Source organism: Eriocheir sinensis, chromosome 46 (assembly GCF_024679095.1).
Source record: "Eriocheir sinensis breed Jianghai 21 chromosome 46, ASM2467909v1, whole genome shotgun sequence".
Taxonomy (NCBI): Eukaryota; Metazoa; Arthropoda; class Malacostraca; order Decapoda; family Varunidae; genus Eriocheir; species Eriocheir sinensis.
This window is the reverse complement of record NC_066554.1, coordinates 9,670,998-9,688,615: the sequence shown is the minus strand read 5'-3', so window position 1 is coordinate 9,688,615 and position 17,618 is coordinate 9,670,998. Positions and strand designations below refer to the sequence as shown.

The window sequence follows — 17,618 nt, the reverse complement described above, 5'->3', positions numbered from 1 at the left end:
CCGAACGTTACTGACGACCACAGCGACACGGACTGGAGCCTGACCTAGAGCTGCACGGCGATCCTTGCCCGCCGCCTGGCAGGGATTGCAGCTGAGCGGGTCGGGGAAGAGGCGTTGTGAAAGTGCCATAGTAACCTGACAGGCCCACTGAGACGGGCAAGACAAAGATGACTTTCCCGACACTCATAACATTCACATTCTAACTCACCTTTACCTGCGCGGATGGAATAAAGTTAAGACACTCTGCATGATTAGATTTTCCATTAACTTTTATAATCGCCTTCTTACCGTCTTTGCGCCACCATAGACGTTAATGCTAATGCTCACTGTAGATCTGTTCTGCCCAGCAAGGATCGCTGTACTTACCTCGAGGACCGGTATGCGCTTGGTACAAGAACCCAAGCGAGGAGGAAGTGATGGCACCCGTTGTGTGGCTGGTCCTCCTAAAGTGCTGCGAGATGAGCTCCACTTTCTCCTTTGTATTTTTGCTCAAACGAATTTGTCTGGTTTACGCATTAAATGAATATTAATATTTTGTGGTTTGAATTTATTACATTGGGTAAAAAAATGGGAAGCATTCCAACCTACTTTTTAGTAGCTAGTGCGCGGGTGGGCACTACAGCTGACGTGCCATGTTGCATGGCGATGTGCCATTCAGTCAAGTAAAGAGAGAACCACCCGGCCAAGGAGACTCGCTCACGTTACACACACACACACACACACACACACACACACACACACACACACGTGTGTGTGTGTGTGTATATATATATATATATATATATATATATATATATATATATATATATATATATATATATATATATATATATATATATATATATATATTCCTCGAGGTCGGGCGTTCTGTATCGTCTCCGCCAGTACTTCTCCCCCGCACAGTTGCTCTCCATATACAGGGGCCTTGTCCGCCCTCGTGTGGGGGGCTCCACTCACACAGCTCTCTTGGACAGAGTGGAGTCTAAGGCTCTTCGTCACATCAGCTCTCCTCCTCTTACTAATAGTCTTCTACCTCTTAAATTCCGCCGCCATTTTGCCTCTCTTTCTATCTTCTATCGTTATTTTCACGCTGACTGCTCTTCTGAACTTGCTAACTGCATGCCTCCCCCCCTCCCGCGGCCACGCTACACAAGACTTTCTACTCAACCTCATCTCTTTACTGTCCAAATCCCTTACGCACGAGTTAACCAGCATCTTCACTCTTTCATCCCTCACGCTGGTAAACTCTGGAACAATCTTCCTTCATCTGGATTTTCTCCTGCTTACGACTTGAACTCTTTCAAGAGCAGGGTATCAGGACACCTCTCCTCCCGAAATTGACCCCTCTTTGAGTGGGTCGTTTATTTTAGAGAGAGAGAGAGAGAGAGAGAGAGAGAGAGAGAGAGAGAGAGAGAGAGAGAGAGAGAGAGAGAGAGAGAGAGAGAGAGAGAGAGAGAGAGAGAGAGAGAGAGAGACTCTTAACAGGAAAACCATACAAGAAGTCACTGAATCTCTAAAGAAGTCAAATGTGAAGAAACCGAGGAAGAGTTTAGATTTTGTATTCAAGAAAGAGCAGACCTAAGAAGACTCCACTTAAGAGAAACAACCAAATTGGTAAGGAAATATATACTGAAAGCTCAGACAGTGGACCTGGTGCAGGTATTTTACAGGACGGTGACAGTGAGACAGTGAGATAGAAATGCCTGTTGGGACACAAAAGCCAGGAGAGGAAGATGCTGCCTGCCTTTTCTGTGACAGGAAGTTTTCTGATGATAAAAGAGGTGAACTGTGGGTTCAGTGTATGATGTGTTCACTGTGAGTACATAATGAATGTGCAAGAGCTGAGATGGATGTATATGTGTGTGCCTGTTGTAAATAATTACAAGTTAAAAGATTTTTCTTTCAAACAGTTTTTCATATAAAAAAAATAATACGGAAGCATTTTAATACAATACTGAAAAGGAATAAGTTTTCTTTCATCTTTGATTACTTACGGCTGTGTATGAAATATAAATTAATTAAAGGTAGCTCTGGCATTCAAGTTTTCCACCTTTAACTCATTTATATATACCACTAAATATATTTTTATTGAAATATCCCATATTTGCACCACCAGTTAACAAACAGTGATTTTGAGTAATTGAATGAAAAAAGTTATTGGACTGAAAACTGTAATGATTTTTAAGGACGCTGCATGCTTAGCGTATATTAAACATAACATTTTTTTTTTTATTTTGAATATTTGGAGAAAAAAAATGGTAGCCCTTATTTGCACTTCTCACGTAATTGTTTCCTTTTTTTGTGCCCTTGTGCTGTCTCCTTTGTTGTGAAAAGAAAAAAACTCTCTCTCTCTCTCTCTCTCTCTCTCTCTCTCTCTCTCTCTCTCTCTCTCTTCTTCTTTTTCTTCTTCTTCTTCTTCTTCTTGCCGCCTGCACGAAGCATTTGGTTGACTCACAAAGGGAGAAAAATGGTCCGACAACACTCCTCCAGACTGTAACACCGCCCTACATCGTTATACCAAACATGTCAGTGAGCGAGGTTTTCTGAGGATCAGCTCGGTGTGTTTATTGCTATGGGGATAGAGACAATGACTAAACCATACCAACAACTTCCAGTAACTTACTATTTTCATACTTTAATAAATTCACTACATAAGTCCTGCTTTCATAGACTATTTCATTTCATAACTCACTCATTGAATCTATAAATAAAAATAGATATGAATGTGTCCGTTTACATATTACTCCAGTCAATCCATACATACTTATTTGTACTATTTATGTTAATACCAAGAGAGACTCATATACATTACTATCAAAAGTCATATCAGATTCAATTTTAAGGTCAATACCCGCACCGAGATACAGGCAACTCCTCTTCCGAGTCAGTTCCGGGTAGCAGTAAACTGTCTATAGCCTCCAATCGTGAGCAAATGTTTGATGTCTGAAGTGAGTCGTTTCACTGAACCAAACTATTCGTACATTTTTTCTCGGAATAGATATATTAGAACATAAGAACGTAAGGAGTCTGCAAGAGGCCGGTCGGTCTATACAAGGCAGCTCATAAAACTTGTCAGGTTACTTGAAATGTTTGATACAAAATAACATCGAAATCGAACAATCTTTACTTATTCAGTGTTTCGAACTCGTGATATTTTGTGGAGGCGGAAACCAATAATGTCGTATAGCACTGTCGTCTGGATCACACTGGAAAAGATGCTTAAATGTCAAAAACTGAGAGAGAATTACAAGTAAATATCAAAATATAGTTAAATGGACCTACGCAGTTAATATTACCGTAGTTATATTCCTAATAAAACTCAATATTATTACGGGTTGGAAAGAGAATTGTGTGACTACCTTATTAGATTAGAGAAAAATAAAAATTCAATAAATATCCAAGCAACTCCGCGTTTTGTTTGTTTACTTTTTTCTGGGAGCAATTGACTGGAGGTGCACAAGTCTTGGAGACATATCTGTTATAGTTTCCCGCAGCGTTCGTTTGTCCTACATCTGAGCAGCTTTCTATAGGGTCGTATTATAAGACATTTCGCCGCCCAAGAACACATATTTGACAAGGCTTTCGTAGGAGTTGTGGGCATTTCCAGGAGTAGTTTTATGACCCTGGTGGTAGTTTGACCCTTCTTCTGTACCCTGAACCTGAAGAAACGCTCATTAGAACCCGACTGACCCCCTCTTTGACCTTTAGAAATAGCTGATGTGAGAAGCGAAAGTGTCTTATAATACCGACTATATATGTCTCCTAAGAGCTTCCTTCTGTTCCGTCTATGCGAACATGTGTTAAACAAAGAAACAGACCATCAGGAAACTTATTCGAAGCTTTAGCGGATTTTAGGTGTTTCAAATCATAAGAGGAAATCAAACAAATCAAGTTCATATTGGAGTGCTTTGAAAAAAAAAATTAATTTGCATTAAAGTAAATATTTCTCCCTACTCATATCTGTGGACTCATTGCCGATATACTTAACTCTTCAGGCTTGACGATATTTTGCCTTATATAAAGCTAAAAAAAAAAAAGTTTAATTTTCTCTTTTGGTACAACTTTTTTAATTCTGATGGTTGTAGTATTTATAACTCCACCAAGGACGTAGGTACTTCGTTGCGTTTCATTGTGTGTGTGTGTGTGTGTGTGTGTGTGTGTGTGTGTGTGAATTTGCTGAGGAGCATATGCTCATAAAACGAGCAAAATATATCTAAGGCTCCGTTTGACATCTCCTTCGATAAGGTTGTGTTGACCCGAGGTAAACTCTTCTATACCGTACTGCTGCTGCAGGCTCTCTTGTGCATGCCCCAGCAACTATTATCTTTAATACTTGTCTTCAGACCTGTCTCACTTTCCCATTCCCATTTTCAGAATCCAAATAGGAGAACCGAACATGGATGGTGACGAAAGAAACCTATATAAGGTGGTTACGGCGACCTTAGCGATGGTGAAGGAAAGGGTGAAGGCAGAGCTGCAAGCCCAGTATAGCGGAGACAAGCAAGGCCATGCTGAGTGTCCTGTAGAGACCAGTCCCCCGGAGTCTACTACAGGATGTGTTTTGGTTTTGCCAAAGGGCGTGGACGCAGGGGTGGCGGGCAGCTGGATAAGCGGGACACTGGCATTTCTTCTGAAGGAGGTGGGAAAAGAAACCCTTCTCGACGCCCTTCACAACAGGAGTGATCAGCGCGTCGTGGAGGCCAGCGCGCTGTTGGACCACACTTGGCAGCGGCTCAATACAGGTGCGTGGCGCCAGCCTGGACTCCTAATAATAATAATGATAGCCATGACTGCTACTGCTGCTGCTACCACCACTATTACTATTACTGCTACCACCACTACTACTGCTGCTGCTGCTACTACTACTACTACTACTACTACTACTACTGCTAGCTACTACTACTACTACTACTAGCTACTACTACTACTACTACAACTACTACTGCAATATTTACCACTCCCCACCGGGAAGAGGCTGGGCATGAGGAGAGAGAATAGTCATGAGTCGTTATTGGAAGTGGCTGAGGTGCTGGGTTAAGAAGGGATAACTCGTCATGTCTTCTTTTTTCTGCTCGTTTGTTTCAGGTTTTTATGTGTATTTCCTTATTCATTCGTACATTATTTCATTCAGTCATTCATTTAGTCTTCGAGATGATATTTGACAAAAATGCACCATGCACTAACGCCTTTCCTTCCTCAGTTGATTACAAAGTGTGTTTGTGTTTGACATTCGTTCAAGACAGGTCACTGGAAGAGCGTGCCCCAAACTTGGCGGCTGGTGTTCACGTGGGGCACCATCACCCTGGTGGCACTGCTGCTGCATCGGCTTCAGGCTGCCCTACATGCCGGCGATACCTCTCCCTCTGTGGCGGCCGTGGCCAGTGTGGTGCGGGCGTGTGACCGAGGTCTTCTGATGGGCGCCGCTGTTGGGCGCAGTCCTCTCCATTTTGCCGCAGCCACTCTTAACCCTTTCGCCCGGACGGGACCGTCAAGTGCCCCCGTTGAGGCCGAGGAGGCACCCATCACACAAGAGGATGCGGCTAGTGTCACCCGGCCGTTGGCCTCAGCCTCGTGCCCCGCGCTGGACCGCTTCTTGTTGAAACATATGGAGGGTGCGCTGCCAGTGAAGCTATTAGGTGTGGCCCAGCAGTGGCCTGCCCTCCAGCGATGGGGACTGCCGTATTTCCGACGGGTGGCTGGTGCGCGGATCGTGCCCGTGGAGGTTGGGGCACGCTACACAGACAGCGATTGGTACCAGCGGCTCATGACGCTGGACGAATATTTTACTGCATACGTGACGGAACGCAGCGAGGAGGAGCGTCTCACCGGCTACCTGGCACAACACCACCTGCTCGACCAGATCCCTGAGCTCATGGAAGACATTTTGGTGCCTGACTACTGCCACTTAGGAGACCACCCGCCCCGCATCAACGCCTGGGTGGGGCCTCGTGGCACAGTCAGTCCGCTCCACCACGACCCAGACCACAACATCCTTGTTCAGGCAAGTTTTCTATGAGTCATACCAAGACAATGTTCTACTTATGTAGTGATTTTTAATATTTTTTCCTGAATCTTGGAACCCAACCTGACACGAGTTTTGCCTCAGGTGGTGGGCTACAAGTACGTTCGGCTATACACGGAGGACCAAAGCCACCTGTTATATGCGCATCCAGATCCTTTGCTCAGCAACACCTCCCAGGCTGACGTGGAAGGTCCAGTGGAGGCGTGGCCTCTGCTGCAGCAGGCTCGGTACCAGGATCTCGTTCTGGGGCCCGGCGAGGCACTATACATCCCTCCGCGCTGTTGGCACTACGTCCGCTCCCTTTCCACCTCTTTTTCAGTTTCTTTCTGGTGGGCGTAACTTCTTCCATTATTTTCCTTCTTCAAAATCTCTGCTCCCACACCCTGTGCGGAGTACATATTAACCTTGACCTTGCAACATTAATTCTGGCACCCTTTCCCAAGTCACAATTAACTTTAGATAAATCCGAAAACTTTCAATTCGGTAAGATTTCCTCGCCACGATTTTGTCATGAGTCATCAGGGTTTTCTACAAATGTAAAGAGGCAAGTGTCTTGCCAGAAACTTGTGGTGGTGGACTTTGTTTAGAAACCGTAAAAAGAATAGCCATCATCACTAGATTATTTTATTCAACAACAACAATATATATATATATATATATATATATATATATATATATATATATATATATATATATATATATATATATATATATATATATATATATTAGCACACTTATAGCCTTGCAGCAAACCCATTTCCTCTTCATTGTAGCCTGACACAGTTGCCAAGTAGCACTTTTGGCGCTAGACTTGGCTTTTTTTCTTAACTTGCGCCTAGATGATTATTATGTTCGGCGCATTAGTGCTTTTTTTTGCGTTTTTTTATTGTATTAGACACCAAATTAACTCTTGGTGTCATTTCAAAATATAATTATGTTCAAGTATCAATCAGCAGTATGTATACATGTAATTAAGGAAGTTTAATCGAAACCTTTTAAAATATAGCACGGAAAGTAAGACTGGACATAATTTTTTGTTCGAACAGGTTATAAATACAGGTAGCCTACTACTCTGCATTCCTCCTCTTAGTCCCTTGCCCATCCGCTTCCTGTTCACAAAAAGTCCAGCAGCAGCTATAAGTACTCTGACCTATAGTCTCGTTTCGGTGGTAAGAGAACTACCAGGAAGGACAGTTACATTCATTGTTGTGTATATCTGGATAATTATATATAACGAATGCAACTAGATTAATCATGATCGAGTAAGAACTGCTCAACGTTTTAGAGCAGAGTGGTTGAAAGACCCCTGCAGATATGGGCGAGGGAGAAGGAGACATTTCTTGCAATTACCGCCATTGTACGTACATTGTCTGCTAAACTCGGTGACAACGAAAGACACAGGGAAACTTTTAACCACAAGAAATCTGATCGAAGAGCCATTCAGAACTGAGAAACAAACGAGAATATCGTGTGAAAGTGAATGATGACATACGGGAGACTCAAGGAAATATAATCGCCATTCATTGTTGGTGATCAGCTCAATAAGTATATGATGCACTAATTTAAAGCTGAAAAGATCGAAGTGTAATGCAGTTAATTGTGTTTTTTAGTGGCTTGAAAAATGATAAAGGTAATAAGTTGAGCCTCTCGATGAATAATGACGTTATGGTTACGATATTGTAAGATTGACTGATTGATGGTTGATGGTTGTAAAGGTACTACACAACAAAGGAGAAGGGAGGAACATATGCCATCCCAACCTCCAGCAGGCAATAGTAGGCTATATAGCGTGATTTATATCTATCCGGTTCTCTACAGACTGCCCATACTTTAGCATGTGTTTGGTAATGCTGTGAGCACGCCAGTTCATCTTATGTTGCACAGACAGGCAAAGTGACGCGGCCTGACGGTCCAAACCTGTTATGTAACTGAGGAGCACTCTACCCCTTCCCCTCCTTCCTCCCTCCACCCCTCCCTCTCCGCTCTGGTGTTCTCTACGCTCTCCTTTCCCACTCTCTCCGCCCTCTATCGGTTCTTCCCTCCCCAATACCCCTACACTCATTCAGGTTCTTACTCGTTCCCCACATCCCAACCTTATCCACTTTCGACTACATAGCAACTCGCTTTCTCTTCCCTCCCTCCCTTCCCACTCGTAGTACTACACGTAGCGTACCTCGTCTGCACCCAAGGCCCGCACCCTACCTCTCCTTCCCCCCCCCGTCCCGTCCCAACGCCAACTGCGAGTGCGACTCAGTGCTGGGTTGCTAGCGTGCTGGCGGGGCGGGAGTTTGTTGCTGACTCTCTTGATGTGGGTTTCCTTGCAGCACGGAACCCTCCCTTCCCTACAACGCAGGTAATCTCAACATCGACCTTAAATCGCCTTCCTTCAGTGTCAAAGGAATGGACACGGACATACCGGCCTGTTAGGCTGTTATATATCATCTGTATAAGACACTACAACCCGAGTACGTGTATCATTAATTTTTGTTACAGGTTTATCACGTGCTACACGTAACGCTGTGTTCAGTCCAATCGTTTTGTTCTATTACCAGTGATTGTGATGTATCTAGCTGTAAAAGATAAATAAAAGTAACCCCCTTTTTTTCAGAAACCTTGCCATGCACATACTAAGGTTTTAAATCAGGGCGCCTTTCTGATAAAAGAAATAAGTGTCGTGAGATAATTAACGTTGTTAACACGAAAATAATGGCTTGAGAAAAGAAAGTGTTACATTGAGAGAAAGAGAATAATTATCACTTCATGAAATCATGCATACCTAGTATACTGAGTGTGATAGCATGCAGTGGGCAGGGGAGACAATTTAACTCGTCTGCAGAATTTGATGGAATTCACTACAGTGTGACTTGGGTGTTTTTAAGAAAACAGAAGCGATATGTGTGTATAGCTACATGTGACTGAGTATGTGTGCCAATTCTATAAATAACGAAGAAATTGTTTTGAAGGTTGAGTCCTGGCTAAAACTGGGTAGGAGCAGTGCTGAGGGCAGAGCAAACGTAAAGTTAATTGTCCTTTCTGAATTAAGGGAACATCCATGATTTTAGTTCAATGCTTGGGCAGGTTTAATATTAATAAAGTGTTCAGCTTCATTATGAATGATATATCCGGTGTTACCTCATGGTGGCAGAGTAATGTGTACGTCCTTGTCCCCATACTCGGGATCAACAAGGCTGGCTGGTGCACGCATGGGGTCATATGGTACGTACATTACACGAAGCTGTGCTGACAGTCTGTGATGAGTTCATTTAATTAAGATGTATAGTTTCCTCAGAAAAAAAATAATGAGTGAGATGATGGCAGACTTACATTAGTTGTGTGAGCAGCATGTGTTTTCGAATATGAGTTTTTTGTGCCCCCGTAATGAAAATTAAACACTTCGAAGTTGCATGATTCATAAGTGAAAGAAAACGTGCTAAGATGAGTGAGCGGCGAGTGTTCGAGTCCCTGTGCATGAACCCAGGCGGTGGCGGCTTCAGCTACGACACGGAGCTGCTCGTTGACGTCGATCGCGCCTTTGACTTCGATGAAGCAGTCATACGCCTCACCACCAAGTGTAACTCCATTATTACTCAACTGCGCACCTTGGGCCATCCAGTTACGGAGTTCTCCATCGCCTCCGCCAAAGTGGGCTTCGCTAATAGGACAAGTCGCTCAAAGTATATTCGGAGTAGTGTCATGGAAGACACCTGCTATAACAGCTGCAGCAGTTCACCCGAGGGACGGAGCTTGAGGGCTATGGAGGAGCTGTGGTGCGGTCTCAAACGGAACAAGTACTCGGGGATGGTGGCTGTGGCGCAGCTCACTCGTTCGTCCATACCCAAGAATGGCTGTGCCTCGCGCTACTCAGTTCAGGCGCTGAAGAAGGCGCTGCTGAGCCACATCCATGCCTACTTTATGTTCCAGGCCTACAACCCCAAGTTTCAGCCGTGGAGCAATTCATGCAGGGACGAGGACGACGACCCACATGCCGAGTACTTGGTGTTCCTTGTATATCGCATTGAGGCCACCCCCACACCCACCGTAAACCGATCCAGGAAGTTCAGCGAGCTGGAGAGACTCGATGCATCATGGTGAGTAGCCTAGTTTTAGATGCCTTTGTATATATAATCATATCACCCAATAGCATTCTACTGCGGGAAATAAGCTTCTCCCAAGTGTTTAAAAATAATTTGCTTCTCAATTCTCCAGTGGAGATTAGGTCTTTTCCACGTGAATTCCAGGCTTTTCACGTGGAAAAGACCCCTTCATGTCTTGTGCCCATTTGGTCCCCTCCCTAATTTCGATGTAAGCATTCCCATAACGCCCAGGAGGACTGAGTGTGTCCTAGGTGCATATTCCCGAACCCTATTATTGTTTAGCACCGGGCAAAATTGGAACCAATCAACGCTCGCAGTCAGTGCAGGGGTGCTGGAGGTGCTGTTCGTGGATAATCGGATCGAGGGTCAAATCCGTCAAGATGGGTGGGCCTACACTGCCTTCTGAAACAGTAACCTCTCTTGGCAATGGCAAGTACAGAGTCCAAAGCCAATCTACATCCTCTGTACATTATGAGATTGACATAAACACACTATTTTGTGAATGCACCTCAGGAGAAAATGCTTGTGTGCAAGCACCAAGTTGCCTGTGCTATTATTATTATTTTTTTTCATCATTACTATGTCCAAAGCTGCCAATAACCTGCTGTGGATCATCACCATCATCACCATCTACAGCAGGTTTAGGCTTCACAAGACAGATTTTTCTGCATGCTCCTAACATCTTTGTGTCTCCTTGTTGACACATTTCTGGCTAAGACATGGCCACAACTGGTGGGCAGTGGTTATGAGTGGTAGCAATTAAGCCTCTGCTGCATGTATGCATATGATCCTTCATTTCCTTTCATAAGTTTCTTTTAAAGAAACCTTTAGGTAAAGCTAAACTAATTCATTGGTTTATACATAAGTAAGCTACATATGTGCAAATAAATAGGGTAACTTCATCTGTAAAATTAATAAACAAAAATCATATTTACTCGAGGCACTGTAAGCCCAGTACACCCAAGAGGAAGCGCCAGCTGTCAAGTGGGAGTAGTGTCAGCAGTAGCAGCAGCAGCAGCAGCAGCAGCAGCAACCCCAGTGGCAAGATGCCCCTCTCTACGCCTTCCACTCACACAAATGTTCGGGCTGCCATCACCCCATCATCTCCATTCTACCCAAACCGAGGTTAGAAAAGCAACTTAATTCTACAGGCTTGAGAACAACTGAATAGAATAATCAGCAACAAGGAAATAAATTCATCTTTCAAGTTTAGGTAAAGGTCCAGTATAACTCCGGCGCCTTAATTTTGGTCTATTTTCTTCCAAACCTTCACAAAACCCTTTGTATACATATAATACATTAGTAAAAAGTGGCAGACAAATGCCACCTACCAGCCAAGCCTCAAGGTCATCCGGGGCTCGGGCTGAAAGGGCCAGGGCCCCGGATGACCTTGAGTCATGGCTCAGGGCTGTTTTAGAGTGGTTAGCGATGGTATGCTTGGTTAGCGATGGTACGCTTGGTTAGCAATGGTTTGCTTGGTTAGCGATTAGCCCACGCATGTGAGACCAGGTCCACCACGCGTGGTTATTTATTTTTTTAGAACACGGTAGGTGGCATTTGTCCGCAACTTTTTACTAATGTATTATATGTATACAAAGGGTTTTGTGAAGGTTTGGAAGAAAATAGACCAAAATTAAGGCGCTGGAGTTATACTGGACCTTTACCCAATTGTTTCAGGTTCTTGTACTAGTTGTAGATAAGAATTACTGAAAATATAGTAGTAAGCTTCATGCAAAATGCTGTAGACTCTACTTGTACAGGGACACATCAGTGTGTGTCTATTTTTTATGGTACTTTAAAGTAAAAATGACAGAATGATTGTAGTATATCTAGAAATTTTTGTTTCTTCTCTGCCAGAGACTTAAGTTCCTCTAGTTCTTCTCCATGTCAAAAATGCTAACTTTGTTACAAGAGCCTTGGTTGCCCCCCAAATGCTTGCCAATTGAAGTCTGTAAAGAAAAGAGGAATATTTTGATGGGCAACAAAAGTAAAAGAGTAACAACATGCTGGAGTAGTAGTGGTTGGACAGTTAGGTATGGGTGGAATGAATGGAAATAGTCAGTATCTGATAGACACTGGTATAGATTTAACTTTGTTCATAGGAAGTAACCCCCCCCCCCCCCCCTTTTTTTTTCATCAAGGGATCCACATATGTACCAAGGTATAAAGTACCCTCATTTATTTGATATCTTTGACAACAGTTTTGCTTTCATCTATTGCTATCTATATATCAAAACTCATTAGCTTTTCTTATCTGATCTGATGAGGGGTGGAGGAGACTGTTGCGAGAAAATCACTAGACTGTTTTAGTTTTTTTCTGAGACAGCTGCAAGACAGTCCAGTAGGTACTTTGTATCATTGTGTGGACATAACTTTAGGGGTACTAAAAAGAGAATATATGAATATGTTGATTAGAAACTGGTTGAAAAAATAATTAATACTTTGTTTTGAAAGATGTGAAAGAGTTGGCAAATGGATAGATATATGATAAAGTGGAGTAATAGCATGCCTGTTAAGGGAAGTGAGACATTGTTGGGGAGAAGAAGAGGTTATTTCAAGCAAGCAACTGAAGAATAAAGTGCAGTGGCATAATTAGAATGGGGCAGGTAGTTGTAGTGGTTGTAGTAAAGAAATGTGCATATTTTACTTCCTCAGCATTTTGATATTTTCAGTTAGTCTGAGTAGATGAATCATGTCATTCTTTAGCATTCTGATAAAAGTTTATAGGAAAATTGAAAATAGAAAATTAACAGGGTAAATTAATTTATATACCTTTTGAGAAACTTATTTTTAGGTAATATATGCCTTGTAGAGTGCATAAATTGTGCTGCACAAGTAATCTTCCTGGAATATTTTTACAGTGTATAGAGAGACTGAGGGGTACAGCCTTGACTGGAGAGATTGGCCGGCACCAGAGAAGAAACGATTGTCCAGTAGCAGAGTGGAAATGCCGGTGCTTGTGGCAGGTTCTCCGATGGTCCTTAGACACAGGAAAGATAGCACAGGCCCTAAGCACCAGAGGTTCGTATGTGTATTTACCTATTTGTAGTCTACCAGGCCCGAGCTAAGCTTTAATAGTCCCTTTTCCATATCTACATTTATCCAGCCTTTCCTTCATTTGTTGGGCACTGTTCACCTCCACCACCTCTTCCCGCAAGCTTTTCCATGTGATAACACTTCTATGTGGAAAACCATACTCTTTAAGTCATTCAAACAGATTCCTTTATTAAGTTTCTTCCTATGTCCTCTCAGCCCCTGCGTTCTTGCAGTTAAGAAGAGATCATCTCTATCCACCTATCAAACTTATTTACCAACTTATACAGCGTGATCAGATCTCTCTCCCTTCTTTGTTCCACTGTCGTCAAATCCATCTCCTTCAATCTGTCTGCATACGTCATATTCGAGAGTTCTGGGACCATTTTAGTTGCAATTCTCTGTATCCTTCCCAGCTTTCTGATATCCTTCTTTTTGTAAGGCGACCACACAACTGCAGCATATTCAAGCTTTGGTCTTATCATTGATGTTATTATTTCCTTCCATCATTTCTTTGTCCATAAAATGGAATGATACCCTTATACATTGCATCAACTTGTAGGTTTCTCCAAACAGCTTGTTTATGTGCTTTTCTGGGGATAGTTTGTCTTGCATCGTTACTCCCAAATCTTTTTCTTCATATACCACCTTTAAGTTTCCTTCTCAAGTTTTCTTCTCCCATCCTATATGTTTCCCTTGGTCTTTTTTTACTTTTCCCCATTTCCATTACATGGCACTTGTTTGCATTATATTCCATCTCCCATAACTAGCTCCATCTATATACTTTGTCCGGTCTTTTTGCAGCTCCTCACAATCTTCCTCCATCCTCACTTCTTATTTGAATCTGCATAAAATGAAAACTGAAATAGGGAATTATTCAGGAGAGGGTAGCCTACTAATTTCGAGACCCTAGCTGAGACTATTCCCATTGTTTTCCGCTTTGAGTGCTCTAAACTTACAGCCAACAAAGGGAACCCATGCTTACGTCTTTGACTTGTACAAAGAGACATGCCAGTCCTCGTCGAAAGACCGACTTGGTCTGCTAGGGTGACATCAACCGATAGAGTCGGTCTATCTGCGTTCTCCCCTCCCCTTCATGAGCTGTCACCCGGCAAGGGTCTGTGGTTCCTCCTCGGAGGGACATATGCACTTGACCCTGACAGCCTTTATATAGCCTGTGTCCCCACCCGTGGGGTGGCGACCCCCCCCCCCCCCCAAAAAAAAAAAAAAATAAACGGTGTCAGCATTAAAAAACTTTTGGATTTTGGAGGTTTTCGGATTTTGGAATTTTGGATTAAGGATTCTCAGCCTGTAGTGACTAAATATAAGATAGTACGATTATATTCATAGTTTTGATCATAAATTTAGCTAATAATCTTTTTGTTCTTCAGGTCAGGCAGAAGCATGACGAGAACATCCAGTAAATTGTCTCCATAGCACAGCTCGGGTATTCCTGCCATCATCAGGCATGCACCCACTGTCATCAGGTATGCAGCAACAGAGGTCTTAGGCAGCTGGATTATCAAACATTCCTAGTGTTGAGATGTGTAACCTCATGCAAATTTCAGAAACCATTGAATATATTATTTATATTTTCTTCAGGAATTGTAGTAGGTCCTTGATTGACTTTTGCCAACTCCTTTCCTTTTATGGATATGGTATGGCTGGTGTGACATTGTGTCAAGTCGGTGATTACACAATGAGGCTGATTTGAATCTTATTACCTTGGTCGATGAATGCCAACTTGGGCAATATGGGCATGTGGTATGTAACCCTTAAGTTGGTTCTGCTCACAGGATTGTATTGGCAAGAGACCATTCTGTTTAGAGGTGGCCAAGGGGCTCCCCACAGAGCCAGGTATGACGATTGCAATAGCCAGAACAAGAAAAGAGTAGACTGAATTGATAGAGATCTGTTTGTTTGGAATGGGAAGACACAAGGGGGCATGAAATGAAGTTGGAAATATGATAGCACACATTTAACTTAGCCTAGACCTGGACCAGACATTTTGCCTATTGTTATATCCAAGGAACCATAATTGACCACAATTTTGGCTATGACAAAGCCAAATAGACACTATGATATTGTATTAAAAAGAATTATATTGCTTGGATTACAATTACTTAAAAGAATCATGTTGCTAGGATTACAATTACTTAAAAGAATCTTGTTGATAGGATTATAATTACTAATAAATTAATTTTTACCCCAAGGCATGCAGGTGTGGTGATCCAGACTGGCATTTATGTCATCCCTGCTGCAGCAAGCTGACAATTTCCAGTCATAATGGAGTGCCTGAAGACAACCCACATGCTGTCCTGATGACCCCCTATCACTCCACCTCAGCATACCTCTCTCTAGATAATCAAGTGGAGCACTAGGGAGGCAGCATGAGGCAAGCAAGAATGACACCCCTATAAAATACTTGCCCATGGTACTAATAGGCTGGGGATGACCACCAGGCTCTATCAAGAAAGCTTACCTGGGCCACGGTTAGTTTAAAAACAAAACACACACACACACAATCATTACTAAGCGGCTCAAAACTACCTACATGCTATCCTGAAGATCACCTATCAACCCAGACTTTAGCAAAACTCTACAATGAAGCAAGGACAAGTTCCGGGGAGCAGCATGAGCCAACAAGATGGCGCCACTATAAACACTTGCCTGTGCCATGAATAGGCGGGCTGGGGCCAACCAGCAGGCCCCATCAAGATAGCCTACCACTGCAATAGGCCAAACATAAACACATACACACACCACAGGTGGGCATTCCGCAATTTAAGTCCGCTAATCTCTAATCAGTTAATAGCGGACAAACAAAAAAATTGCGGAATAGCATTAGCAGAAAATTTGAAAAATTAGCAGATTTGCAGTTCGTGGAATGCCAAAATTATAGTCCGCTAGCACAAACTTTAAAAAACTGCCAACAATGAAATTTCCTGGAAATTCAAGAATATTCTTGAAAGTGTGGAGAAACTTCTAGATTAGGGTGGCAAGGCATCCGGGATGTTCTGGGGCAGTCTCGGATTTTAATGGTTCGTCCCGGAAATGTCCCAGATTTCACGCACTGTCCTTGAAAATGTTTTTTATTAAAGCGTCCCGAATTTCACTTCCAGAAATCTGGCCACCCTATTCAAGGTCTGTCTGATGCACAGCTGGTCTGCTCAGCACGCAGGCAGCATATAAAAAAATATAAAATAAATAAATGTACAAATTGTAAGGTAATTTTATTGGAAATTATGTTTTTAACCACCAATAAAGGGTTAGCAGACTGTTGCAGATTTCATTAGTGGACTAAAAAAAAAAAAAATATATATATATATATATATATATATATATATATATATATATATATATATATATATATATATATATATATATATATATATATATATATTAGTGTTAGCATTAGCAGATTTCCGATAGCGGACCAACGAAGCCGGAAAACCTGCGGATTAGTGATTAGCGGAATGCCCAACAAAGTTGGCGGAATTGCGAATTGCGGACTAACAAAAAATTAGCGGGTGCCCACCTCTGATACACACACACACACACACACTAAGGCATACATATGGAAAAATTCATATTTGCTGTTATCATTTACTTGTAACAATTTTTTTTGGATAGATCACACAAATACTGGCCAAACTATTTGGACCTTGGTAGTTAATTACAGTGTGACTGTAAAGGTATTTTGAATCTTGCCTATCTCATGCAGGGTTCAATCTCCTGTCATTTGAGTGAATACATATTTGCCCTTTCTGTCTACTCACATCAGTACCCCATTTACATATTACAGTTGTTTTATTGTTGAGATATGATACAGGAAGAGAGGAAAGATCATGCCATGTTCTCTGAAGAGCACAACAAAAATTTTGAGTATGTATCTCAATGAAGGTTAAGGGTAAAGTTGAGCTAAATTCCTAGTGGATTTAAGTCTGAAAAATTATCTCAAATAATGCATAAGCTAAATGGAACAGAAAAATAGTAGATGAATTCCCCTTAGAACTGTCATAAACATAACTTGTCTTAGAGTTATTCTGTTTACTTGCCTTAAATTACAGCAGATAAGTTTCCAAGTGTTTCAAAACTAAGGTATTGCACTGAAAAATAATATTAGAAAAATACTGATAATTTTGCATCTTGTGTGTTCCAAGTTTATACCAACAGGCAATGAACCTGCAAATAATTTTGTGGACATATGCAGTGTTAAAGTAAAATAAAAAATACTTTGGCAAAACAGTAGTGTGGTGATTTTGTCACTGTATCTGCTCACATCCCACAACTCATGGTACAGTTCATGGTAAAGCAAGGAGCATGACTGCTGCAGCAGCCTCCTTATTTACAAGATCTGAATCATGTGACTTTTTGTTTCCAAGGTTCAAGAGATTTAAAAGTACACCTAATACAGTTGTCCCTTACCAATTGTGATTTTAACTTTCATGAATTTAAATATTCACGGA

General features: G+C 42.1%; 2 protein-coding genes across 7 annotated transcripts in view; both read left to right on the top strand.

The window, feature by feature from the left end:
- LOC126981080 (bifunctional peptidase and arginyl-hydroxylase JMJD5-like) overlaps positions 1–8,375 on the top strand; it is a 60,199-nt gene extending 51,824 nt beyond the window's left edge. For 3 of the 6 annotated variants that reach the window (XM_050831765.1, XM_050831766.1, XM_050831764.1), the window contains exons 3-5: positions 4,375–4,742; positions 5,244–6,001; positions 6,107–8,375. In XM_050831765.1, the coding sequence (XP_050687722.1) occupies positions 4,375–4,742; positions 5,244–6,001; positions 6,107–6,361 (1,381 nt within the window). In that variant the 3' untranslated portion in view covers positions 6,362–8,375. Of the gene's footprint in view, positions 533–4,374; positions 4,743–5,243; positions 6,002–6,106 lie in introns of those variants that run through there. The other 3 variants (XM_050831767.1, XM_050831768.1, XM_050831769.1) reach the window with 1 other exon arrangement.
- Positions 7,691–17,397, top strand: LOC126981084 (uncharacterized). The gene is made up of 5 exons (XM_050831772.1): positions 7,691–10,110; positions 11,057–11,241; positions 12,978–13,137; positions 14,541–14,636; positions 15,363–17,397. The coding sequence occupies exons 1-4, from the start codon at positions 9,458–9,460 to the stop codon at positions 14,584–14,586; spliced, it is 1,044 nt and encodes a 347-aa protein (XP_050687729.1). The 5' UTR covers positions 7,691–9,457; the 3' UTR covers positions 14,587–14,636; positions 15,363–17,397.
- Positions 17,398–17,618: the final 221 nt, after the last annotated feature.

Bases quoted from the DNA above. Each gene is read 5' to 3' on its own strand.
- LOC126981084 (XM_050831772.1), top strand. From the start codon at position 9,458: ATGAGTGAGCGGCGAGTGTTCGAGTCCCTGTGCATGAACCCAGGCGGT. The intron at 11,242-12,977 runs GTTAGAAAAGCA...ATATTTTTACAG, and splicing joins TCCATTCTACCCAAACCGAG to TGTATAGAGAGACTGAGGGG. The intron at 13,138-14,540 runs GTTCGTATGTGT...TTTGTTCTTCAG, and splicing joins ACAGGCCCTAAGCACCAGAG to GTCAGGCAGAAGCATGACGA.